The sequence below is a fragment of the Taudactylus pleione genome, unplaced genomic scaffold (assembly GCF_031769625.1).
Source record: "Taudactylus pleione unplaced genomic scaffold, aTauple2 ptg000825l, whole genome shotgun sequence".
Lineage (NCBI taxonomy): Eukaryota > Metazoa > Chordata > Amphibia > Anura > Myobatrachidae > Taudactylus > Taudactylus pleione.
In genome coordinates this window covers 1,134,023-1,161,859 of record NW_028285227.1, presented here as the reverse complement: position 1 = coordinate 1,161,859, position 27,837 = coordinate 1,134,023, and the positions used below count along the sequence as shown (strand labels likewise).

General features: G+C 43.9%; 1 protein-coding gene across 1 annotated transcript in view; it reads left to right on the top strand.

The window, feature by feature from the left end:
- The window catches only part of PPP2R5A (protein phosphatase 2 regulatory subunit B'alpha), a 95,899-nt gene that overhangs the window by 29,510 nt on the left and 38,552 nt on the right, over positions 1-27,837 (top strand). The window contains exon 2 of the mRNA XM_088458324.1: positions 16,401-16,597. Within this exon, the coding sequence (XP_088314450.1) occupies positions 16,401-16,597 (197 nt within the window). The remainder of the gene's footprint in view (positions 1-16,400; positions 16,598-27,837) is intronic.

The following is a 27,837-nucleotide window of genomic DNA, read 5'->3' as shown; positions in this document are numbered from 1 at the left end:
GGTCGTTGGGACGTCAGCATGATGGCTGGCTACTGCTGGATGATACACAGAGACGACACAGAAAAAGCTTCTAAGCGAAAAGCGACAAAACGAAGTTTGACGACAAAAAAAAAACCAAGATATTAACAATTTTTTCAATAAATATGGTTTTGTTTCTACTTGATTTTATTGTTTTATTATGTAATTAAGACAAAAACAAAGCGATATCTACACTACTTCGTTTTAATATACTATTTATTGATGTACACAGGAGTATAATTAAGAATATAAAAGTATTAAAAAAAAAAAAAAGCTTTCAATACCTTAAATTGTGCAGACCAGTGTAATGGGACAAGCAGGCTGGAGGTGTGAGTGTCCATTAGTTGGGGCATGCTGCAGGCAATGCTGGGCAAATTAAGGACGCCGAAAGCCCAACCAATAATCTGTGAAGTGTAGGGGGAGCTGTTTGTGCACTGTTCTCAGTACCAATCTTCTATCGTCCCGATGAGCAGACCCCCACAAGTCGATTTGCTGGAGAACTGAAAGCAAGCCAGATAATAACTTATATTTTTAGGCCTTGTTCCCCCATCCCGATATTAAATGATAATGTATTACTGTTATTTATATAGTCCTACACTACGCAGTGCTTCACACACACTATATTTCATCATTTACATCAGTCCCTCCCCCATTAGAGCTTACAATCTATTTACACACAAGGTCACTTTTGAGAAAAGAAAAACAAAAACTTGAAACTTGCCAGCAGAATACAGTAGATAAACTAGAGACCTTTTTGCCCCTTCATGATTACACCAGACTGAATGAACTTTATTTATTCATTAACAGTTGTTTATGTAGTGTCCATGTTATTCGCTGTTCCTTGGAGCTTACAATCTGTTTACACACACAAGTTTGTTTTTGTCAGTAGCCAATTCACAATTTATTAAGTGGCCCTCTCCTTAGCCAGAGCCCAAAGACAATAGGTGGCATTACTGTCTAGATATATATAAATATATGTAAAGAAGCCTCCGATCGCTTCAGAGGCAAGCGTTCAGAATGATGCAGTGCGCAGGTGAAGTCATGACTTCACCCGCGACGTACGGAGCCTGCCCCGCCTGCCTGCTGGATCTAGTTAGATGAAGTCAGAGCGAGGGAGTGGGAGCGCAAGCGGCAAGCATGTTCTGGGCTGGGACCAGGACCAGTCTGGGGGCACTGTCTAAGGGGCACTATTTAAGCCTGGGGGCACTGCATAACGGACACTATTTAAGCCTGGGGGCACTATTTAAGCCTGGGGGGACTACATAAGGGACCAGTCTGGGGGCACTACATAAGGGCAAAGCAAAACTACAGGGGCAATGCATAAAGGGGAAAACTACAGGGGGCACTGTATAAAGGGGAAAACTACAGGGGGCACTGCATAATGGGCACTTTTGACTGAGAGCCAGTGGGTAAGCAGCCTGAGACCTGTTGGGCTGGATTGGTAAGGGAGATACCCCTTTTCCCGGCGCACGCATAATTGCGAAGGCCCCCACCCGACTACTTCATACCACCCGGCTGGAAAAATTTTCTGGGGAGAACGCTGATATATATATTATATAATTCTAATATATAAAAATATATGTGTATGTATGTGTGTGTGTGTGTGTATATATATATATATATATATATATATATATATATATATATATATATATATATATATTAATTATACATACACAACGCTATGCTTGTGAAGCTTATACATCGTTATACAAGTGTCGCATATATAAAATTAATCGGCGGAGTCTCCTGGTGAGTCCTATTTGCATCGCATTGCGAATTAGACTCTTTTTTTCATTTATTTTTTCAAAAAAAGATGGCCGACGCTAGCAGGGTTGCATGGGACCTGGCGGCTCACTCATGCCAGGCATATCGCGCTGTACCCGTAACTGGGATAAGGTATGAATAGCTTTTTAGGATCTTTTGAGGATAGATGATCCTTACGGCTGGGTACACAGCTGAACGATGGTTAGGCCGGATGCCCTGCGGGCCACCCGTTTCAACGATCTGGTAAGTTTCTGCGCAAACAGATGCACCAGTTTGCCGCCCGGCGTGCCTGGCCACAAGAACCTGTGGTGACGTCATTGTCGGCGACTCCAGCCGCCAATGTACAGGTCGGTCGGGGGGTCACACGTACATGTGAGCCAATGTACTATGCAATATATCTTTCGTCGGCTGTACAAATGATAGATCGCGTAGTGTGTACTAAGCGTTACATAAGCAATTCCCTACCATGGCCATATGATCAGTGTGGAAATATGCGTTAGTACAATGTATGGATGTAATATTTTGAATACAAAGATCTTTTTCTTCCTGTGACCAGAGGCTGCTGATCATACAAGGTATTACTAATTGGTAACAGCTGCATGTAAGGTTCTGTGAAAGTGACTTGTTGGGTTAATCGCAACGGTCTGCGGTTTAGTTAACATTTAAGCTTGAAAGTAAAAATGCAGCAGAGTAGAATCTGGGTCTTTCTATAATTGTTGTGTATAAGGAAAGTGAATTTTGTTTTACGTAATAGAATATACTTCTCTTGTTTTGGAGCCTAAAAAATTAAATTACAGAAATACCTTAATGGGAACAGAGATTTGTCACGGGTTGGAAAAAGATGAACCTGGTATTACATAAGCATGCTCCACTTCATAAACTCCTTATTTAGAAGTCCTTTATAACTTGACTAAAATTGAGTTTATTATGTATTACTAGTTGTGTACTGCAGTGCGGATGTGTGTGGGGTGTTTTTATTGTACAGCCATGGCCAAAAGTTTTGAGAATGACACAAGTATTGGTTTTCACAAAGTTTGCTGCTTCAGTGTTATTAGACCTTCGTGTCAGATGTTACTATGGTATACTGAGGTAACATTACAGCATTACATAAGTGTCAGATGTTACTATGGTATACTGAGGTAACATTACAGCATTACATAAGTGTCAGATGTTACTATGGTATACTGAGGTAACATTACAGCATTACATAAGTGTCAGATGTTACTATGGTATACTGAGGTAACATTACAGCATTACATAAGTGTCAGATGTTACTATGGTATACTGAGGTAACATTACAGCATTACATAAGTGTCAGATGTTACTATGGTATACTGAGGTACAGCGTTACATAAGTGTCAGATGTTACTATGGTATACTGAGGTAACATTACAGCATTACATAAGTGTCAGATGTTACTATGGTATACTGAGGTAGCATTACAGCATTACATAAGTGTCAGATGTTACTATGGTATACTGAGGTAACATTACAGCATTACATAAGTGTCAGATGTTACTATGGTATACTGAGGTAACATTACAGCATTACATAAGTGTCAGATGTTACTATGGTATACTGAGGTAACATTACAGCATTACATAAGTGTCAGATGTTACTATGGTATACTGAGGTAACATTACAGCATTACATAAGTGTCAGAGGCTTTTATTGACAATTACATTAAGTTTATGCACAGAGTGAATATTTGCAGTGCTGACCCTTCTTTTTCAAGACCTCTGCAATTCGCCCTGGCAGCTGTCACTCACCTTCTGGGCCACATACTGACTGATGGCCGCCCATTCTTGCCTAATCAATGCTTGGAGTTTGTCAGAATTTGTGGGTTTTTGTTTGTACACCCACCTCTTGGGGATTGACCACAAATTCTCAATGGGATTAAAGTCTGGGGAGTTTCCTGGCCATGGGCTCAAAATTTCGATGTTTTGTTCCCTGAGCTACTCATTTATCACTTTTGCCCTTATGGCAGGCATGGGGAACCTTTTTTTTTCTGCCGAGGGCCATTTTGATCTATATATAACATTATTTGCGGGCCCGATGCAGGCCACGTCCCCTCCATGTAACGTCACACTGGCTCACATGAATAGGATAAGTTACATAGCAGCCTGTGCACAGGGCACACAGTGACATTGGTGAGATAGGTGTGGCACCATGTGTGTGGCTGGTAAGGGGTGGGGGGAGAGGTGATTTGGGCCCGTGGTCACATGAATAGGATAGGGTACATAGCAGCCTGTGCACAGGGCACACAGTGACATTGGTGAGATAGGTGTGGCACCATGTGTGTGGCTGGTAAGGGGTGGGGGGAGAGGTGCTTTGGGCCCGTGGTCACATAAATAGGATAGGGTACATAGCAGTCTGTGCACAGGGCACACAGTGACATTGGTGAGATAGGTGTGGCACCATGTGTGTGGCTGGTAAGGGGTGGGGGAAGAGGTGCTTTGGGCCTGCGGTCACATGAATAGGATAGGCTACATAGCAGTCTGTGCACAGGGCACACAGTGACATTGGTGAGATAGATGTGGCACCATGTGTGTGGCTGGTAAGGGGTGGGGGAAGAGGTGCTTTGGGCCTGCGGTCACATGAATAGGATAGGGTACATAGCAGTCTGTGCACAGGGCACACAGTGAGATTGGTGAGAGTGGCGGGTGAAGGTGCTGCTGCCAACAGTCTGTATAACGCTGCTGGTCACGTGGACCAGTATGTAAAGCAATACAACCAGAACACTTCAAATAAACAAAGCCGCAGTCTTGAATAAATGATTTAGTTCTAAATTCAGTTTGCATCTGATTGGTCAGGAGAAACTGTACATCTTGTTAAGAAATCCCATTTAATGACGTTACATAACATGCACATTGTTTATGGGTGAAAGTAAAAGGAAGCTTTGGTCACGTTCAGTTTACTTCGGATGGGTCTGTCTTTTGGTAGCACAGAGAAATACATATTACAATTGTATTGTTAAACTGTATTAAAAGGCTTTACACATCACAGCTAAATAAAAGCAGCGTCAGATTCCATGTGACCGCTAGTATAAAGCAGAGGCATTGGGAGGATAAGATTGAGATGGGGACTAAGTGCCATAGAGATACTGTGATTAAGCAGATGTTCTGCAGATAAATGAAGCACTAGGAGGTTAGTAAATCCAGCAACAGAACGGATTGCAGAGATTGTATGTAAGTTAGCCTGCTGGCTGGTAAGGATCTGCTGCTGGTGTAGGGGAGCAGGGCCTAATTTGCAGATATTGGTAAAATCCGTGATTTGGGAGAACCGTTTGAGCTGACAGGGGAATGGCATTGTTCCCTTTGGGGAATTAGAATGTAAAATAATTATGTGTAATAACTCGTTGCATAGTGCTGAAGGGACAGGGGTCAGAGGTGTCTGGAAGTGGCGAGCCTTGGTTCTGTTCTATTCTTTTCAGCAGACTTGGCCAATATAGGAAATGTAATCTTCTGCATCTTGCTGTGAGGAAGAACTTTGCCTGGATGTACCAGTACCTGTTGTAATGTATAAATAGTTACATAAGAGCGCTGAGCTTAGATCATCCTTAACATAAGCATTTCCACGCTAGGCTATAATGTTTGCCTTCATTAAACAACTTTGGGTAGTGAAGTCCGTGGTTAGAAGGGTGTAAGTAATACAATGTCTTATGCTCAGAGCAACCAGACCTGACCTTAATTGTGAGGGGTCCTATAATGAGAGCAGGGATTATAAAGGAGAGCCGAGAGCCGTCACGCATGGCGGAAAAAATGATGTAGACAATTGTAGCACTTGGCAGCATCTATGGCCGAATATAAAGGGGGGGGGGAAGATGGCGTTTAAAAGTTTCTCCGTAAAAACATAATGGGCTCTATCCAATTAAATTTCTCAGTCGGGAAAAGTACGTGAACTATTAATTACGTTGAGGGGATAACTAGAGTCCCCGGGGGGCGTTGTTCAATGTGACTGCAATCGGGGAATTCAGAAATGGCAGATGACGGAGAATGAGGGAAGATGTAACCCTGGAGCTAATCCCCCGCCCCTTTCATGTATTTATAAGTGCATTACTCAGGTACTAAGTACATTAGGCAAAAGGACACCTCTTTCCATAGCGCCTTTAGCCTAATTCAAGAAAGCCTGGGAATGTGCCCTAATGATCTAGTTCTTTTGTGTAATGGAATGCAATATATGTGCATGATATCAATCCTATCCTAAATATCGGGGCAAATGCAATGCCTGGCTGAGCATGTATCGGACACTTATGGTAGTGCCGACATGGCGAGTTTTCCCTCTCCCCTCTATGGTGTGCGAGGAAAGCTTGCGATGTCTGTGGGCGAGATGTGCCGTTCCAGCTTCGATGTCAGGGCGTAGAAACAAAGGTAATTTGCTTGGTTCTCTTATTACCAGCACTGATTTATCAGAACAGCAGCCATTATTAGGTACCCTGGATACTCCTGGGGACATCTCGGAGGGGTTTCCCTAGCCATAGAGAGCGCTGACATTCGTGCTGTTCACAGGATTTCCTGCGATAATGGGAAACTTAACTGTTATCTGCCCGACCCAAGGCCCAGCAGTCAGTGATAGAAATGTATTAAGGATAATGGGTCTGATTCATCACGGATCGCAATTGCAACAGCATACGCAGATCGGCCAATGGTACTGGACATGTACCGCAGTGAAGGTCAGGATTGTGATAACACTGCGATCACGCACACAGCCAGCCATCGCAGATCGGGGGAGTGGTCAGAAAAACGCAGGCCTGTCTTTCTGTTTGAACGCTGTTACATGGGCGTGCATAAATTAGCCACTGCGACGGCACACGCAGCTTGAGTACTCACTGCGTGCGACGAGAGTTGAAATTTCGGAGGCAGGTCAGACCTGCTGTAATTCTGCGTAAGGGTTCGATGTTACCGGTGTATACGCAGGACTGCGAGGTCTTACGGTTGTGTGAAAGCGTAGTAGCGGGCGTCTCTATGCTGGCTGAGCGGTTGCAAACATTAGCATATTTTCACAGCAGAAAGGCGTGCGTAATCGCAGCTGCGATCGCACTAGCGATCCATTGTAAATCGGGCCCAATGTGCATTCACTGACAGCAATAGGAAGAGCTTACAAAGACCGAAACGACAAAGATGGAATAAAATAGTTGCATTGTCTGACGACTGTAAGGGCAGCCTTGTTCTGAGGGGACTGTATCCCCAGCCACTGGCTTATTATCTGTATTACATAGCACAGGTAAGGGCCATACTATCTTCCTGCAGGGAATAAGCGAATACTTATTGTTATGACTGTACATAATGAGCTGTTACCATAATACACTCTAATGGCAGAGGTAACCACTTGAAATGTCCGCGGATGGCTCCGTCCACAATAGGTGGTGTTGTGATGTCCTAGCTCCTAATGTGCAGTGCGATTACACCGCGTCACGCTACTAAGCCAGGGGATAATCAAAGGGAAATATGTGAACAGTAACAAGCGAAACAAATCTCGGAGGCTGCCAAGATCCGACTCCCACAACTCCTCCTTATTACATAGCTGTGTGCATTTATCTCACTCTGTGCCAGGCTCAATAATAGCTGCATGCCATTTCATGAGCAAGCTCCGTGCCTCCGTTCTGCCTTCACCCCCTGGCACCCAATTACTTATTGCACGTCAGCGCTTCACTGTTCAAAAATAAATGGCAGCAACATATTCTAGAGTTTCGATGCTCCTCTTATTTCATTTGTAAAGTGATATTATTATCTTTACCTCTGGGGGCTTGGTGTTATTTTTGGCATTTCGGAGGGGGCTGTATCCTAGCAACATGCGGGACATCACCTCTCGGTGACATGCTGAAATAGCACTTCATTGCATGTAACTCAGGAGGACGTCACAGGATATCAGGGACTCTGGGATTGTCTCTGCTGTGGAGAACGGCACTTGCCCAATCCTACAAAGCATTTCCGTGTGCACGCACCTGCAGTGGCCTAGTGTAATGCTAAATACGGCTTGTCTGATAGGCCCGGATTCAGTTAGTCACGATGGCTGTTAACGCAGGTTAATTCAGCCAGCCACGGGTCTATTGATTTACAATTAAAATGCTGTGTTAACCTAGTTCTCAATAGGATTTAATGCCGCTTTTTGTTTGCAGCCCCTGAGGAGGTGAAAAAAATCCCAATTTAAAAATGTCAGGACTTGGTTTGGTTCAGAACCACTGGGACCCCCCCCTACCCCAAACAAATGACTAATAATGCACTTAGGAGTTTTTAAATGGTGTAATTTGGCCAATATTGTAATTTTTGAGGTCATATTCTGCAAACAGCAGAATAATGAGTTAACCTATGTGGGACATGTGTAAGGGGTGGGGTTTATTGAAATTTGTTTTTAATCTTGCAGATGGGAGTTACTTGTTGTTTTTGTTTTGTTTTTTTAAGTTTCAAAATTGCTTAAAATTACTTAACAGTTGCCTTATACACATTTTCATGCACCCCAAATTCATCTACAGCCTCTCATTTGCTAAAAAGAAAAACCTTGCTGACTATCTTTCTTCCACAAATGCAAAAATTAACCATTTGACACCTTTCAGGAGCCCTAAATACTTTTCTTGTGACCACTAATAACCTTTTTATAGTGTTATCCAATGTTTGGCATTTTTGTTGGGGTGATTACCCCACTTTTACCCTCACTTAACGTGGCTAATACCAAGCAGATTTACCCAGGATAATCGTTTTATAATTAAATAGCGCGACTTGCGGGGCGTACACATGCAGAAATTACAGCACTTTAATTTAATCAGGGCTTCAGGAACTGTGGATGGAGCTATTGGGGGTAGAGCGTTATAGATATAGAGAGAGAGACACACTAGCTGGCGTACCCGCGGTTGCCCGGGATTTTAAAAATGTTTCTTTACACATCATCCTCCAACAAACCTGTCCTTAGTCAGGCCTCACGAAAAGTGTGACAAACTTCCCCATCAACAGTCCTAAGGCCTTGGAAAGAAGTAGGACCTGTAACGGTGTAAAGCAAACTTCAGAGATAGAAGCATTAAAAATTTGTCGGATGTACAGTGTAAACACGGCCAAGAGCTTCTGTTGCTCTGATACAAGGATGACCATCTACAGCGACTCCCTGTTTTCTGCGCAGAAAAACTTTGGGAGAAGCATTCCATGTGTAATATTTTGGCAGCTCACAGTACAGCAGGGTCCTTGCAAAGTCATCATTTTGACACAGTTCGAAGAAAGAAGTCAATGTTGCGTAATTTGGTATAGTCAGAGAGCTGAGAATGCTGGGAAAGCCTGCTAAAGCTCTCTTCGATAATAAACATTAAGATCATGACAACACAAAACGCTCGCTCCGAGGCCCTACCCATATGCCGTGAGGCCGCACAATGAGCGTACATGAAAGATTGTGCTTTTTAATGAATTAAAAATTAACAGTAATTTCAATCTCAAATTTTTTTAGTTGCCTCTGCCGTGTTTTAATACGCTCGTATGTAAAATTTCATGATCTTGGCTTGTAAACTGTGGATTTGTATAGAAAGACAGAAGGACAAATTTTCGCTGAGCTATAGTAGAGAAGATAGAAAAGAAAAATTAGTAGATAAGCTAAATCCTTTTGTAATTCTGTCCCTGACCTGTAGAGGGCGAATGCTATGCAAAAATTGTGGTTTTTCATTAATTAAAAATTAACAAGTAAATAATTTCGATTACAAATTTTTTTTTTAGTTGCCTCCGCCGTGTTTTTACACGCTTGTATGTAAAATTTCGCGAACGTGGCTTGTAAACTGTGGATTTATATAGAAAGACAGAAGGACAAATTTTCACTTTTATACAGTAGTATGTATGTGTGTATGTATGTGTGTGTGTATATATACATGTGTGTATGTGTGTATATATATATATGTGTGTGTGTGTATGTGTAGATATGTATGTGTGTGTGTATATATATATATATATATATATATATATATGTGTGTGTGTGTGTGTGTATGTGTAGATGTGTGTGTGTGTGTATATATATATATATATATATATGTGTGTGTATGTGTAGGTGTGCGTGTGTATATATATATATATATATATGTGTGTGTGTATGTGTAGATATGTGTGTGTGTGTGTGTATGTATATATATATATATATATATATAATTTAGAAAAGTAGGCACTCAAAAGGGCCTTTAAAATGAATCTCATCTTATGACATATGCATTTTGGCCCAGGACATTACGACATAGTTAATGAGAGGTTCAGGAGCGGAGTGCCTGCTGAAATCACGTTACTGACCATACATTTGATTTTTTTTCTGGTAATGATTTTTTACTCAACGTAATTACTGATTTTGTGTAACTGTGATGAAACTGTACAAAGTAGTTGACAGAATGTAGAACACCAGCATATTCCACAGAGAACGTTGTACTTTAAAAATAACACACTGCCAGAATGCGGTATCCTCAGGATGCACCTGCAGAGACTGCGCCCGTAGGGTTTAAAGCTGCAATCCCACAAATACTGACTGCTGCCTTTTTTTTTTTTATTTACTTCATTGTACCTGTCCAACAAATCGCTGCCATTGTTATAGGTTTCCAAATGCAGAGACTGATCTTTTTGCTGGGGAATATCTGTTCCGGAATGGCACATTGCGTCGATGTCACAAAATGGTCTTTATTACAGTAAATAACTCGCACACAAACCGTCCCTAAAAAAAACAAAAACCCACAAACACTTTCTAATGGGATTACAGATTTATGGTGCATTTAACCAGGATTTGAGCGATTTTATGGCGTAGCTTTTTTAAAACTTGCTCACTGGGGGCGCCTCAATTCAGCAGCTTATTCAATTGGCCGTGCTGTTTTGTCCGACTACAGGACTTTTTCTCGACTTAAGTGCCAGGCGTGATGCTGTTATCGGGCTTAGTGCGGCACTAACACAAAGTTTCAGGTGTGGTAAACGGCGTTCTTCCACTAAGGGGCGTATTCAATTCGCGTAGAAATCGTCTGTTTTTCGCCAAAAGACAGGTGAAAACTTCTCTCCATCTCAGGCCAGGAGAGCAAAAATTTAAAATCCCTATTTTTGCCCAAAAATGTGGGAATTTCTTTCAGAGCCTTGTGACCGATGATATTGTGTAAAAGCTGTGATTAGCCGAATGTAACCTAGGAACAGAGATGGCCCATGTTCCACATATAATGTAATTGCCACTAAAACAATCCCCGTACAATATAACAAGGGGCAAAACGTGTCTAATAAAGCAACACATCCCATTAACCTATACTTGTTCTTACAATGTCGTGCAATTATACCTACATTAAGGTATGTCCCACTTAGAACATTTAAAAGTCATGTAAAACCTATTACATGAAAGGGCCTGATGCGGATATGACTGCAGGTCCAATCTGCGGACATATATTGTGTCTTCGCACTGCGCCGGCTGCGTAGCTCTCCCCAAATGCCCGGTGCCCTCTTCAGAGACGCAGGGGAAGGTCATTGCTTGTTACGTTATGGTCTTCACTTAAATGAAACACTCCCGCGTTGTACATCCATTTTCTTCTCACTCGCTCTGCTTTTATTATCTTCCGTCATCATCCGTTTGGATCTCCGGATAACGCACTAGAAAATGCACAAAAGGAGGAAAAAAAAACATCCTAGTATATTTGTACATGCTTATGGGTCATCACTGAGAGTAAACTGGGAGCTAGCGCTGTGTTATTTCAAAGAAATTTGTATAATATGAAATAAGATCATAATCCTGCGTCACTGATATTTAGGGCAGTGCGTTTTTTTTTTTTTTGTTTTTTTTGTTTTTTGAGGAAACACAAATCATTTTGAAAGTGAAATGTGTGTACAGGCAAAAATAACATGTCTATTACGTGCGCACTGTGCTTTGTACGTAACAGAACTGAATCACGCTGCAAATTACATGGTAAAGCCTGAACACTAGAACCGTGGGGTCAGATGTACTAAGACTTGGAGAGAGATAATGTACCAACCAAATCAGCTCCTGTCACTTTACAGGCTGTTCGAAAAACTACAGGAGCTGACTGGTTGGTACTTTTATTTCTCCAACTGCCAATTTTCATTCAGAGCCTGTAAACTCAGGAGCTGATTGGTTGGTACTTTATCTCTCCCCACATTCTCTCTGCAAGGCTTAGTACATCTCCCTGTGTCTTCAGACGGAGACACTGACGCCATGACGGTTAGCAACCCCCACCCCCCCAGTTATTGCCTAAGTAACACCCATCCTACTTGTACCCGATGCTTTACCTGCATCCACCTCTGAATCTCCCCCATTCTGTGATTCTGGGCACGACATATCTGTCCGATAGGGCCGATAATGTGTATTGTGTATGCAGCTACGTGGCCCAATGGTCGGCCTAAAACCTGTTTGATCGGCTCCCGATATATCGGCTGTACATGCTGTGCCTGTCCCGCCCTTTATGGTATCAATCAGAAAGAGCAGTGTTTATGGACCTTTGCATGATTTCTGCTAATTAGCATTCCCTTACGGAGACGATTTGGAATCTAAAGGATCGTTTGGAACTAAGCGATTATTGGGTAGATTGTATGGTGTATATTGACCGTTTTCTGGATTGTTGCTCGATCTGATTTGGCCTAGAGCAGTGGTTCCCAAACTGTGTGCCGTGGCACCCTGGGGTGCCTCGGGAAACTTGCAAGGGTGCTTCAGGTTGGTGGTCTAGCACAAAATAAAATTATTTATGGTCAATGTAACATAAATATGTGGACATACGGAAGCGCAAACCTGTCCACAACCACATAACTGACCCTAAAGATGACAGGTCGGCACAATTTACTACATTTTTTTTCTGGATTTCTCCATAACAAACATTTGGCTTAGGAGTGCCGTGAAAACAATGCTGATACTATAGGGTGCCGTGATTCAGAGAAGTTTGGGAACCACTGGCCTACTGGTTAAATTGTCAGGGCTACTGAAATCTTATTTTTCCCTGTAAGATATTGTGTAAAATGCAAATAAAAATGAATGCGTTACACCAACGGTATTAAACATGCAGCCTTCCAGCTGTTGTGGAACTACACATCCCAGCGTGCCTTGATACAAATTTAGCATGTCACAGCAGTTTAACAAGGACTTTAGACTGTTTTAGACGTTTTACGTGGCTTAACTCTGTCTAATTGGGCGTGAAAGCCACAATAATAATTAATGGGCGCCCAGAACAATTGAATTGCAACACTGGGTGCCCGTTAATTATCGCTGCCTTAAAAACAATTGAATCGCCCCCTCTGTGTCTTCTACATCGGCTGCAGGTCTCCTACAGCTCAAGCTCAATCTACACAAAGCTCTTATCCACTCCTTGTACTTCATACATCGCCAATCTCCTCTGCTACCCTCTCTCCAACCCCCTCTGCTTGCCAAGGGCTGCCGCCTCGCCCACACACATTACCCCTTCTCACTACTGCACCCGGGATTGTGCTCGTGCTGCTCCAGACCTTGTTACACATTCCCACATCCTATTGGATTAGCTGCTAGTGTCCCATAACTTCAAATGTACCCTCAAAACTCCTCTCTTAGGGCCTGATTCAGAGCCGGACGCAATTAGCGCTCGCTCGTCCTGAAAATAGGGGTGGCTATTCAAATGAACCGTTCGCTGTTTGCGGTCTGTTGACGCCTCTTGGTCTGAACGAGCGAACAAAACTTGCGGTCGTTTTTTGGGAAACTACGCCCCCTGGCCGCTCGCATCCTACGTCATGTCCGCTATTTATTAGATTAATCGAGTACATCGAACAGGGTATGAGCTGCTCGCTATTCTTGTGGTTGGTTTTTGCTACCACAATTTTGCGAGCAGTTCTGGCTTAAAAAAAACCCAGTGACGTGGTCAATGACGCTGCTGTTTTAAATATGCACACCCATAAAACGCCCGTTTTGACCTTTAAGCACGCCTGCGATCGGATCTCCACTCCCCGTTTTCAAGCACCTTCCCCTGTTACCACCCACATACGCCTCATTCTGTCACTCAAATTATCAGGCATTCGCTATTTTGCGAGCACATGAATTTCGGCCGCACTGACTGGTTCGCGCATGCGTATAACGATCCGTACGCATGCGCAGTTGGGCAAACATTGCTCGGAGCGAACGAGCTGCTGCTTACGAGTGGCTCTGAATCAGGCTCTTAATTTGTTCAGTCCTACCAGCCCTCCTAATGCTTCTGCCTTTCCTACTAGCTCTACTCCCCCACATAGTGCCACCGTGTGTCTGTCCCTGCACTGTGGGAGAATATGGGACGTATTTCATTAGTGATGATGACCGTGAAGTGCCTTAATAGCAGGTCGGTAATGACCCTTCACCATCCAGTTTCTTCACTTGCTTTTTCTTGAGTATTGGACGATCACGCTCGCAGCTGGACCTTCATGCTGACGCCTGGCAGCATATTATGAATATATTGCGTACTTATCTGCGGTCACAGAAGGAAAATTCCAGAAAGAAGGCCAATGCATAAAATAACGTGTGTGTATATAAATCTATTTTTATGGAGAGCTATAGCTATGAATATCTACGGTTATAGATAGGATAGAATTGTAGGGGGTCTGTTTTTTGGTTATAACTATGGGGGGGGAATTTAATTCTGCAGTGCACAGTGAATAACAGGTTTTCCCTCTGTAGGGTGTGAGAGAAGCCGTGCGATAGGTGGGAAACATTTTGAGTTGTTGCTAATTAGTACACCTGTGCTCCTTACTTGTGCTATTGCAGATACTGTGTATTGAGTTACGTCCTTGGACTCCTTTTTACGAAGCTAAAACACCAGCTGACATTTCTGAAGTGAATTTGCAAAGCGCTAGTTGGCCTTTTCCATGTTCGTCATACAAAGGCAATTACTCTCTCACAACACAACTGGCGATGGGATCATTAGGACTTTGTGGCTCTTTTCATATCCGAGCAATTACAGTATTATAGGCTGCAATTCCCTCCAGCAGTTAGTGGTACATTACCGAGAGGTTGCTGTACTTCTGTCAGTGTGACCTATAGTGCGGAATGTGAAAGAAAATCTACCTATATAGTATATGTAATTTATGTTGCGAGTTGTGCACGTTTGAGGTTGATCACCTATACACGAGTCATACGAACTGCATGCAGATTTTGTTTTGTTCTTTAACAATTCTACTGTATAGAGTCCAATCTATTGCATCTACAGTAGGCTCATTGCTAAGATGGGCTGGTAATTGTGTGTTTTGCCCGGTGTCTGCATTGTACTTGGAGATGACCATATTATAGTGGAACAAGGTTGTGGTTGCCTTGGAACCATTGAACAACAAATGGACGTAGTGGTCTAATGCTGGGTACACACTTATGCGAACCAGCGGCCGGTCGTTTGACTGTCCTTACATACCGAGCGACCCACTGGGTAAGCATTTGCCGCTCGCTATGTCACAACTGCTGGGCATGTAAATTTACCCGGGCAGTTGTCATGTCAGTGTCTGCGGTTCCTGCAGTCAGTGTAGGGAACAGTCGGTGGGTCGCACTACACACTGGCAGATGTCTACGATAGATCGCATCTGTCGTGCTGCACAGATATAGTGTGAGTACACACGAGCCAACACACTTAATAATATACCATCCGTCAGCAGTATGAATGATATATCGCATGCTGGGGGCGATTCAGTTCAGCGTGATGCTGAATAGCCCTGGGAAGGAGCTTCCGCGGCTATTCAATTCACTGCGCTGTTTGGTCAGACTTAAGGTTTTCTTCTCGCACCCCCCTGAGCTCTGCATATTTGCGCTTAAAGTAGACAAACCTGGCTTGTTCTTTGCCCAAACCTCTACGGACAGGGGTAAATAACGAGTGAGGTTCCCCTGTACTAATAGCCCAGAATATTAGCGCACAAGGTTCAGATGGAACCTTGCTCAAACCATACTCTGCTCTCATGTTTGTAGATAGACTATCCCTACATTCGTGTTTAGCAGAAGGAAACTGATGGCAATATCTGGTTATCTACCGGAAAACTAGCCTTATTTCAGCTGTGTGCGCGCCAAGTGGAGGAAACCTGATGGCCACTTTGGGGAAAAGTATAAATCGATGGCAAAGGCGCCAACTTGCTCTGCATTGAATATTGCATTTTTATCTTGGGCGCTCTGCGGCAGAGAGAGGTTTTGTATTATCACAGATAACCTAGCCTCAGAGGTGACTGGCCTCCTCAGTCCATGGGCAGTATTGCAGTCCTATGTATAAAGTATGCGGATTGTTGGAGCTCCCTGTGCAGAATAGATTGCTTCTGTAAAATAGCAATACAGAAATAATTTCTAAGGTACCTATCGGAGCACACTGCAATCATTGCTTCTGTACAGTAAAGTGCCAACGTTGGGTTTCTAACTGGGTTCTGCCTGCAATGATGGCAGCGGTTGTTAACTAATAAAGATTCGGGAACGGTATGGCGTTGTCGATAGCGCAGTACATGCCACATAGCACTCATCTTATTTTGTGGGGGATAGTTTTGTGTATTTAGGATCCTTTTGTTCTGAATTGGATTGTGGTATGGTCTTCTCACGGCCAATCAGAGGCGTTCGCCTAGCCTCTATCACAGACCGGGTTCTGTTATTAAGGTTAGGTGTAACCAGCCGTGCAGGTGTACTCTCTCTCTGTATGACGCGCACACCTCCAGTCACACGCTGTCTTCTCTCTCCAGACGCTGCTTCCAATGACCAGCAAGACCTCTTCTGTCAGAAGCTGCAGCAGTGCTGTGTACTGTTTGATTTTATGGACTCAATATCGGACCTGAAGAGCAAAGAAATAAAGCGAGCCACACTTAATGAGCTGGTGGAATACGTATCCACAAATCGGGGAGTGATCATTGAGTCTGCCTACCCAGATATCATAGTAATGGTAAGTCCTGATTGCTCTTCCCAGGTGACCTCCATGGAGAGGTGCGTGCAGAATCTGTGCAGGGGGGGCTCTCTATCGGAGATAGTTTGAGAACTCCACTGTCTTTCCGTTATTCACCTGCCAAAATACAGAATTGGAGACACAAATAATAACACTAGTTTTGCTTCAGTTTGTTTGCAATGTATACGTTCCAACTGTCCTATTTTTAGAACCACATATTTCATGTAAACCAGGTCTCTATCTATTTTAGAAGTGCCCCCCACTCCCTGGCTACCACTGGGCCGGGATTCCTCCCCCAAGTATTCCTGTTATGGAGAGCGGACCTGCCATGGCTTCTGTTCTATAGGAGTAGACAAGATAAATGGTGCCTGATATCCAGAGGTGTCAGATGCCCCTAAATGGATAACATGAGATCTGAGGGTCGTCATAGTGGCATCTTGGGAATCCAAAAAATAAATACAATAAAGCTTCTATTAATGTGTGTTAAAGCTATATAAATATTTTTATGTTTGCAGACTTAAGCCGCGTACACACCAGACGATATTTTGAACGATAACGTTATTATTCAATCGTTAAAAATATCGACTAGTGTGTATGCGAAAAACGACCAGCAACACGAAGTTCCCGCTGGTCGTTTACGATAACCCCAGTCGGCCGTGCATGCAGCCCAATCTGGGGTTATCGTGAGCGATGCCATGCTGTTGAATGTGCCATGGCCCTGCTCCCCCAACCCCCAATCGTCTGTCGCTGGTCGGCATCGGTAAGTGTGTATACACTTGCCGATGACGACACCCCCGCCAGGCCCACCGATGACTAGATTGCCGCATACACACATTGTGTAGTGTGTACGCAGCTTTAGAAGGATTTTTATTTATTTTTATTAGATCTCCAGTTGCAGGACAATTTAAGGGTCAATTCACTTAGCTGCAAGGGGGACGAGTTACTGTTCCCACCTCCCCCTAGGCCTAGTCTTCCTCCATCACTCATAGGGGGCGACTCAATTTAGCGGGAGAGGAATAGCGCTGGGATGGAGCTCTCGGATCTATTCAACTCACTGCAATGTTCACTTTGTCGGGAAGCAGTTAAATCGGAGAATGCTGGTTCTCGCAACTTAACCTGGTTGTTTAGTCGGAGAAAGCCAGTTCTCGTGAACAAAGTGCCAGCCGCGAGGCTTTTAGCACCGGGCTAAGCTGGAAAACGGGCACTTTACCCTCAGGAGGGTGCAGGGAGAAATCATTAGTCGGATTAAATGGCGCACTGCATTGAATAGCTCCCAGGGCTCCCTCCCAGCACTATTCAATTCTCGCTGATTTGAATCGCCCCCAAAGATTTTTGTAGGCAGCCCTGCGAAAACGAATTGGCGAGTCCTCAGCTACCGTAAGTGCGGCATATGGCTGCACTTACTTTTGGGGCCGAGCTAATTGAATCAATAGAAATATCAGTCTACTTAACATTTTGTTTTCCCTCTGTTGATTTACATTGGAACCACTCTGAATATTTTTTTATTTTGTTACGGTTCTTGTAAATGTGTTTTGTTTTTTTTTACATTGTTTCAGCAGTAAATTTAGCCTCTTGGGGGGGGTGGATTCAATTCAACGCAATGTTGAATAGCAGCCGGAGGGAGCTCCCACAGCTATTCAATACACCGCGCTGTTTGGATGCGGTAAGGATTTCTTCTCGCACCCCCCTGGGGATGCGAGGAGAAATCCGACCAAAGTGCCGGGCGCGCAGCTATTTTTCTGCTTAGCGAGGCACTATCAGCCGCTCCCGGCACTTTGGTCAGAGAATGCCGGTTAACGCGACTTAACACCCTTGAAAGGCGCGATAACTGGCATTCTCCGACCACATAGCGCACTGAATTGAATAGCTTCGGGAGCTCGCTCCCGGCGCTTTTCAATTCGCGTTGAATTGAATCGCCCCCTTGGAGAGAAGATGCCGGTGGGCTTTTCTAGTGTGGCCACTTCCATTGTGTGTCCTAATGTTTGTTCTGCCAATCTAAACTCTGCTTTAAGGTTACTTAATTATTCCAAAATGATATTTTATACTGCAACCTACTTCATAGAGGTAGGTAGATATAGATAAATCGTATATTTTTCCTGTCACTGCAGTTCTTGAGGGTTGTTGGTGACTGGCTAGGCGATATGAATGTGCTTTTTCAGTTTCCCAGCATCCTATAAATTGCTATTGGTTGCTGATCAGATGGAGCCGTAGTTACTCAATTTTGTGCATAAAACAAAAATGCATTTTTCATTGTCTTTTTAGTACGAGATGTATCCGTAACTGTCCCTGATGGAAATTTAAATCTACAGGACCTTTTTTAAAGCATTCTGAAATGGGCAGCTCTGCAGCATTACTCCGCACTCCCAGCCTTATAAATAGCATCCGATGGTTCACAGCTCCTGCGAGTCAGTGTCTCCACGGCAACCATGTAAACTTGCATCAACATGGCTTCCGCTGCGCTGCCTAATGACATGCATTTCAGTCCAGTCTGCCCCCTCCCCGCCGCACACACCACGTCAGCAAATACATTTATTCTGACATCCATTTTTCCGGTTTTGAAAAGAAACTATTCCAATTTTGAAAAGACCATTCAGAATAATTTATGGCCTCTGTGCATAATTTCCACTTTGCATTCATTAATCCAACGACACTGATCTATATTTTTAAGCTTAAACGCCAAGATCATAGAGGTTTTGCGGAGCTTTTATTTCTCTTAGGGGATAAAGTGATCGATAGGAACCTTTACATTGGTTAGTGCTGTGTCGTGGTGCCTCTGGTAGAACAGATGGTTAGTGCTGTGTCGTGGTGCCTCTGGTAGAACAGATGGTTAGCGCTGTGTTGTGGTGCCTCTGGTAGAACAGATGGTTAGTGCTGTGTCGTGGTGCCTCTGGTAGAACAGATGGTTAGTGCTGTGTCGTGGTGCCTCTGGTAGAACAGATGGTTAGTGCTGTGTCGTGGTGCCTCTGGTAGAACAGATGGTTAGCGTTGTGTCGTGGTGCCTCTGGTAGAACAGATGGTTAGTGCTGTGTCGTGGTGCCTCTGGTAGAACAGATGGTTAGCGTTGTGTTGTGGTGCCTCTGGTAGAACAGATGGTTAGTGCTGTGTCGTGGTGCCTCTGGTAGAACAGATGGTTAGCGTTGTGTAGTGGTGCCTCTGGTAGAACAGATGGTTAGTTCTGTGTTGTGGTGCCTCTGGTAGAACAGATGGTTAGTGCTGTGTCGTGGTGCCTCTGGTAGAACAGATGGTTAGTGCTGTGTCGTGGTGCCTCTGGTAGGACAGATGGTCAGCGTTGTGTTGTGGTGCCTCTGGTAGAACAGATATTAGCGTTGTGTTGTGGTGCCTCTGGTAGAACAGATGGTTAGCGTTGTGTTGTGGTGCCTCTGGTAGAACAGATGGTTAGCGTTCTGTTGTGGTGCCTCTGTTAGAACAGATGGTTAGCGCTGTGTTGTGGTGCCTCTGGTAGAACAGATGGTTAGCGCTGTGTTGTGGTGCCTCTGGTAGAACAGATGGTTAGTGCTGTGTCGTGGTGCCTCTGGTAGAACAGATGGTTAGTGCTGTGTCGTGGTGCCTCTGGTAGAACAGATGGTTAGTGCTGTGTCGTGGTGCCTCTGGTAGAACAGATGGTTAGCGTTGTGTTGTGGTGCCTCTGGTAGAACAGATGGTTAGTGCTGTGTCGTGGTGCCTCTGGTAGAACAGATGGTTAGCGTTGTGTCGTGGTGCATCTGGTAGAACAGATGGTTAGCGTTGTGTAGTGGTGCCTCTGGTAGAACAGATGGTTAGTTCTGTGTTGTGGTGCCTCTGGTAGAACAGATGGTTAGTGCTGTGTCGTGGTGCCTCTGGTAGAACAGATGGTTAGTGCTGTGTTGTGGTGCCTCTGGTAGGACAGATGGTTAGCGTTGTGTTGTGGTGCCTCTGGTAGAACAGATGGTTAGCGTTGTGTTGTGGTGCCTCTGGTAGAACAGATGGTTAGCGTTGTGTTGTGGTGCCTCTGGTAGAACAGATGGTTAGCGTTCTGTTGTGGTGCCTCTGGTAGAACAGATGGTTAGCGCTGTGTTGTGGTGCCTCTGGTAGAACAGATGGTTAGCGCTGTGTTGTGGTGCCTCTGGTAGAACAGATGGTTAGCGTTGTGTTGTGGTGCCTCTGGTAGAACAGATGGTTAGTGCTGTGTCGTGGTGCCTCTGGTAGAACAGACGTAGGCCGTTCGCTAGATGTTCTGTGACACTTATGGTAACAGATGTGTCCAAAGACATCTCCTTCTAGTTGCGCCATGCTGTGGCGTGACTCTGTAGCACCGAGTGTCAGTTCATGTGACTTTTTACCTTCAAATGCGAATAGAACGCACAAGCAGCTTTCTGCCGATTAAAGTATACCTATCTTCTGTGTGAGACTGCGGGTGTATCTAATTGCGAAATGCTACGTTGGCACCACAGCCGCTGACACTGTAACGTAGTTTCGCATGCAGATACCCCACAGTCACACACAGAATATAGGCATGCCACATATCATTTTAACCAGCTGAAGCTGCTTGTGCGTCCCATTGGCATTGCTGCATGTTTTAATCACCAGCTGCTTGTGCGTCCCATTGGCATTGCTGCATGTTTTAATCACCAGCTGCTTGTGCGTCCTGTTCGCATCACTTTGTGAATAAGACGCATTTGAAGGTAAAAAGTCGCACAAAATAAAAACATTCAGAGCTACTGAGTTGCTACTTGAAGTGCACGGAGGTAAGATGTATGTGGACACATCTGTAGTGTGTATTGCATGTAAATGAAACACGCTATTGTCTGCGTTTACAATGTACGATGGTAGTTGCAGCATGTGGGGTTGTGGTATTAAATAAGCCTTTCCCATACCTCCCAACATGACCCTCTCCAGTAGGGACACAATGCTCTGGTCCTGGACTTCCCTGGTAATTTATGATTGGTGGAGGCTCCAGAGGCGGGGCTGCAGCACAGTCCAACATTCAAATAGGGGAGTCACACCAACTGCCAGTGAGTCCCAGCCAGTGATGTTGGGCAGTGTGTGACATGACAGTTGGTGTGACTCCCCTATTTGAATTTTGAACTGTGCTGCAGCCCCACCTCTTACCAGGGAAGTCCAGGACCGGAGCATGGTGTCCCTCCTGGAGAGGGTCATGTTGGGAGGTAAGCTTTCCGGCTGCTCTTATGGTGATGGCAGGTTTCTCACTTGCTGGCCTCACTGAGTGAACAGAATAAATTTTGTTCAATATCTAATTACAGACATTAAATTGTTTGTTTTGTGTTTTTCTTTTTTAGTGCAGCAGCTCTATCCCATTTAGTCCCTCATTATTATTAATTATTATTTATTATCATTTAAGGCTTACATTTATTTTAATTCCGACAACATACTTGTAGGTTAATTAGCGTCTGACATAATGAATGGAATATGACGAGCTCGGAAACCTCCGCGCCATGTACGTGAGGTGCGGGGAGGGGAGTGGAACATACATGTTGTTGTTTTTAAAGCCGCGTATGGAAACCTGGCTTCCCAGGCTGGGTAATACCGTGGCTGGATCCACTTAATGAAGGGCCTGCAATTAGGGGATTACATGGGGAAATTGGATTAGGTTTTATTATGCACTTGGAAGTTCAGCTCAGGTTAGAGTCTTGTGTTTAGTAAGCGACCACAGTATTATTAAAATGGTGGCGGAAACAGTCGTTAGTGATTGCAGTTATTGGCTCTTTGGCTCTCATTCTTTGCATATACCGTATACTACTTTATTGCCCACCTGAATTGCAAGTTATGAAAAGCACACTGACGTAAACAAATTAACATTGGCTGTTATTTTTAATGTGTACATTATACATTAGTATATACAAATGTATAAAGGAATAGTTTGCGTGTGCTTTTCATGTCCTCCATTAGAAGTGGTGGGGGTGATACTAGAAGAATAAAAGGCAAAGCTTGGCGTATGTCTGTATAGCACGCTGTGACATCACTGGGGATTCTCCTGCGTGCAAGCCTAGGATTCTGTACAGCGCGTCTCAGAAGTGGTCACTTATAGTGCTGCACGGCCCATGGGATAGTGAGAGAGAGGCGTTCTGCCCTCCTGTGTGTCTGCTTATAGTACCGGTATGTGACTGGTAACGCGCTGGAACCTGTCACGGAGGATTTAGACTCCAACATTAGTGGGGAAGTCTAAGAGCAGTGTTCATTTACAGCACACATACCATTCCTGAGGACATTTGCATCTGTGCAGTTTCCCATAGCGCTGTCTTGTGTTACCTGGTATTTTGCCTTAGGCGACACGCACATAGCTGTTGGCGGTGGTCACCGTGGAATGTCTGTAATCCCATCATTATTGATGGCTAATAAGGAGCTGGTGGTTTAGCTGCCAGTTTGCATTTTTAACCTCTTCACTGCGAATGACAAGTTGGACTCGTCCTCAGCACAGCACGGGCTCATAACTAACACTTTCATAAGGGTACTTCACTAAAAGCAGCCTCTAAATAGGTGATGATGCTGGGAGTTTGGGGCTTGATGACATTATACTTAGTTAAATGACATAATTAAGGGCTGCTCACTCCAGTTACACAATAGACTTACCATAAGCCAGAATAGAGGGAGTCCCGTCTTTCAAACAATGTACCCCATTAATTTTCCAGACAATAACACCCTATAGTACAGAAAGCGGAATTCTATCGGTTTTGGGTTTTTTTTTTTTAGTGCAATTCAAATGTTTCTCCAGGCGCGAGAGCCACTGGTGCCGCCATTTCTGCTCGCTGTCTCCTGAGTTGGGGAGCAGAAATGTGCGAAAAATGTGTGCTTTGTGCGCCCTAACCAGGACTATAAATGGGATTTAGCCACTTTACACCGCTTTTCTCGGCTAAACCTGGTGCTTTCGGGTATAACAACCGAAATAGTTAGCGCGGCCCAATAAACAATTGCATTCCCCCCAGAAAGTTTTAAAACATCCAGAGATGGGGGAAGGGGGTTCTAATACATAGGTGTACCCCTAATTAAATGCGTTTTAGTTGTCTACTTTTCAAATTGAATCACCACAAATCTTCCTAAATGGCGCACTTTCCCGTTAGATATTTGCTCTCAATGCGCATAACATAAAAGTGAGAAAAGGCAAAACATAGTGCTCTACATAAAAGGTCACATTGGGGGGTCACACTGATAAATGCGGAGTGGCGGATCTTACAGTCATACATAGGGTCACCACCTCTCCCTAAGGTGGTCTTCCTACCAGAGCTAGATATTAAGCAGGCTCATCATCAGATGTGGTGCAATGGGAAGGCTTTCCAAAACATACATCTGCGCACGGGCTTTTATAGGGAACTTTCCAGGTGTTTGCGCTTTGTGTATACTTGTTTATCCATTTGTACTAGTCAAATAGGTCTGACTTGTTGGCTACCATATTTGTGCACATTTGTGTGTTTCATTCAATCACGGAGAATTGCATGGGAATTATGGTGGGCTGCTCTTAGGGGTAAAATTACTAAAGTTTTAGAAGTGGAAATGTTGCCCATAGCAACCAATCAGATTCTAGCTATTATCTTCTAGAAGCTGCTAGTTAAATAAGTAGAATCTGGTTGCTATGGGCAACATCTCCACTTCTGAAAACTTTCACTTTAGTAAATTTACCCCTTAGTCTCTATGGAAATAAAGTCTCCTTTTAGGTAATTTTTTATTGCTTTATTTCCCCCCTCTGTCTGTCAGGCCACCTCCTACTTCGTAGTTTATAGAATCTTTTTTAGAAGATATACGTAGAAGTTCAGTATTGAAGCCCACTCTATGGGTACAATACAGTCATTTAGAAAGTACATTTGTTTGTTGGGATATCACTTTAATGTGTAGGCGATGGACCTACTTTATATATGAACGTTACTGTTATATCATGGCTAGTGTTTAGTCGAGTGACATAAAGATTTTGAGAGCGATCAGTGTTGTGTCTTAATTATCCGGTCACCACTGAAACTCGCCAACGCCTCTAGAACCACTGTCTGAAGTCTTCCGCTGCCTTGCCAACTAGAGATATGCCCAGTTACATTGTTGCCGTTTGTGTGGTAAATTGCGCCACACATGGCGCAAGTCGTGTACCCACGAACGGTTCTACGCACCCACGATCTCATAGGATTGCATGGTGCGATCGCAGTGCGCAATAGTGTACTGTATGCAGCTGCATGCTGCGATGCACGTTTGTAGCATGATCAGAAACTTAATTTATTCACAGTATTGAAGACTGGCAGCTAGAGCTAAAAACCTGCTTTGGGCATTGCTTCCAAATTATGCCACTAGTTAACTAGCCTGTTTAGGGTTAGGCTAGGGGAAGGAGGGGTTAGGGTTAAGCACACCCGGGGGGACATTAGGTTTAGGCTGCAGGGAAGGGGGGGTTCGGGTTAGGCAATTGGTGGGGGGGGTTAGGCAATTGGTGGGGGGGGGTTAGGGTTAGGCACTAGGGGGGGGAGGTTAGGGTTAGGCATTCAGGGGGGAGGTTAGGGTTAGGCACCCCTAAGGGAGGGTTAGGGGGTAGAAATAAGTTAGCGATACTTACCTCAGGGACGGTCGGGAACTTCACCCTTGCCGGGCTGCCGCTGTCGGGATTTGAACCATGAGGCCGGCGGTAATACCTACTTACACCCCCAGTGACTTGATTTATTCTCTTTCTCAATTCGGGGACTCTTTGTTGTGAGGAGAGTACCGAGGAAGGTTCTCACTTGTAGGGGTAGATTTACTAAAGCTTCTAAAAATGACAAGTATGATGATAAAACCAATCAGATTGCAGCTATCATTTCTATATTGCATCCTATAAAATGACAGAATCTGATTGGTTGTTATGGGCAGCACCGCCGCTTTTCATTTTTTCCAAGCTTTAGTAATCTACCCCATTGTCTGTCCTGTGTTGTGGAAAGCGGGCGTTCCGTACATACAGGCAGCGCAGACTAGGAGAGAGGCTGGTTGGTGGTGGCGTTTCATAGCGGGTTTGGCGTAATGCACCCTACTAATCTACCTTCAGCTACCAAGGCTAAATAATGTAGAGAAACAGGTGATGGAATTACTGTACTTGTTAATTGCGTAATTAGGAAAAGAGAATGCGGTATTTATAGCACATGTATAAATATATATATACATGATCGATATTTCATATATGTTTTGTTTGGCTAAATAGTCAGAGCAGCCATTTTTCCAGACTGCAGACAGTCATGAAATCCACTTGTTATGTTATTTACCAATAAACATGAAGCCAGTTATTGTATCGGTTTTGCAATAATAACATTCCTTCTCTGTGTATTAAATGGAGACAGTAATTATGTTGCTTTTATACAACATTTGAAAATAGTGCCCTGATTTTATCTAAGCTTGGCTACTTTGCTCATAGATACAAAGAACAGAGGGGTGCGGTACAAAATGTTGAAAAGAAAATTGTATCGACATTCAGAATGGCTTTGGGCGTGTCGGCATAACATTTTATTCCTACGGTCAGAACCATAACTGCAACCTAACATTAAACCCAAACCTGTGATGTCTATATTGTGACTGCCGACATTCACAGTGTTGACATAATGTTGACACTAAATGTCATGACATTCTGGTGTCTAAATTTTTGTCAACTTAATGACTATATACCGAACAGAGGTCTTATAGAGTGCTGATGGTCCAGGGTGATGATGTCTGGAGATCGCACATTGTTTCGGGTAATGGATTCCGCAGTAAGCCCATGAAGCTATAATTGTATATTGGTTATGTCCCGACAGCTCCGATTGTGTCTCATCCCTGTCCCAGCTGCTGATTCCCATCTTGTATCACTTGGCCATTCTAATAGAAATCCCTTTGTAATGGATGGGTTCAACTTCTGGGGCGATTCAATGATTAGTCAGTTTCTCCGCGCAGTAAACTCGCGGGCAGCGCCTGTGAACCCATAGATTCCGCGGTAAGTGCTGGAATCTGTGGGCTTCCCTGTGCTGTAAGCCCCAAGGGGAACACTTACTGCGGATTATTCCTCGCAGGCTAATTGAATTACTCAGGGCTGATAATTAGCTGATTGAATCTGCCCCTCTGAGTGCACGTTTAATCCCGCTTTTTTATGTTATTCTTGTAGTTGAAAGTTATGACAAGTTGCCTAAAGTGTTGGGGTACACCATGTTCTTCTGTGATAAAATTCTATTACAGGCATTCTGCCTTCTATCTGCTGTACCATCGCTCAGTAGATGACTGGTGTCCTCTGTCATTATAGCCTCATTGTCTGTCTCTGTACTTCTCCCCTAATCTTGTGCCAGTGGTCTCTGCTCAGCCCTAATTCTTATTACATGTGTTATATACAGAGCGTACCTTTTATAGCACCTTGTACATCACTTGTCCTCAGGTGTCTGTATTGTAAGCAGTGTCTGTTTTGTTGGTTCTTTGTCTGTCCGTATTGTCTCGTCAGTCTTATAGAAACTTATTATGTTTGTAATTACAACATGTAATTCCTGCTTTATTAGCATTAGGTGTCTCACCGCTGTATTGTTATACAAGATTAATAGTGCAGTGACTGTAACAAAAATGTAAGTCCTTGTGTATGTTTATATCGTTTTCTATCTATCTTATGTCTCTTGTCTCTATGGTACGGTCAGTTTATTTCCCTCCTCCTCCTGGTGTATGTTTATATCATTTTGTATCTATCTTATGTCTCTGACCTCTATGGTACGGTCAGTTTATTTCCCTCCTCCTCCTGGTGTATGGTTATATCGTTTTGTATCTATCTTATGTCTCTGGTCTCTATGGTACGGTCAGTTTATTTCCCTCCTCCTCCTGGTGTATGTTTATATCGTTTTGTATCTATCTTATGTCTCTGGTCTCTATGGTACGGTCAGTTTATTTCCCTCCTCCTCCTGGTGCATGAAATGCAGCCCCGTGTGTTTCTCTGTGTGATACAATCCTGCAGAGCGTGTCCATTTCTCATGTAGTGTCATGCCTGGGAACTGGACGCTTGCAGACTATGGAGCTATAAACAGAACACGGCTGTGACGTGTACAGTGATCTTTCAGTGTCCTGGTGCCAGAGCTTTTCATGTTCTGCGTCAGGTTTCCTCCTCTTGTTTCTCAGGACGTGCGGCTTCCTGTGTGATACCGCGACACATACAGGACAGCTTTTCCACTTTCTCTGTTTCAGTCAGCATTGCCTTTTCCTGATTTTTGTTTCTGGATAGAAGTTTTATATTAGATCATGATTATAGTTTTTCCTAAGCAAACATTTGTCTTCTATTCAGGCGTGCAGCTGATGATTGTGCCAGT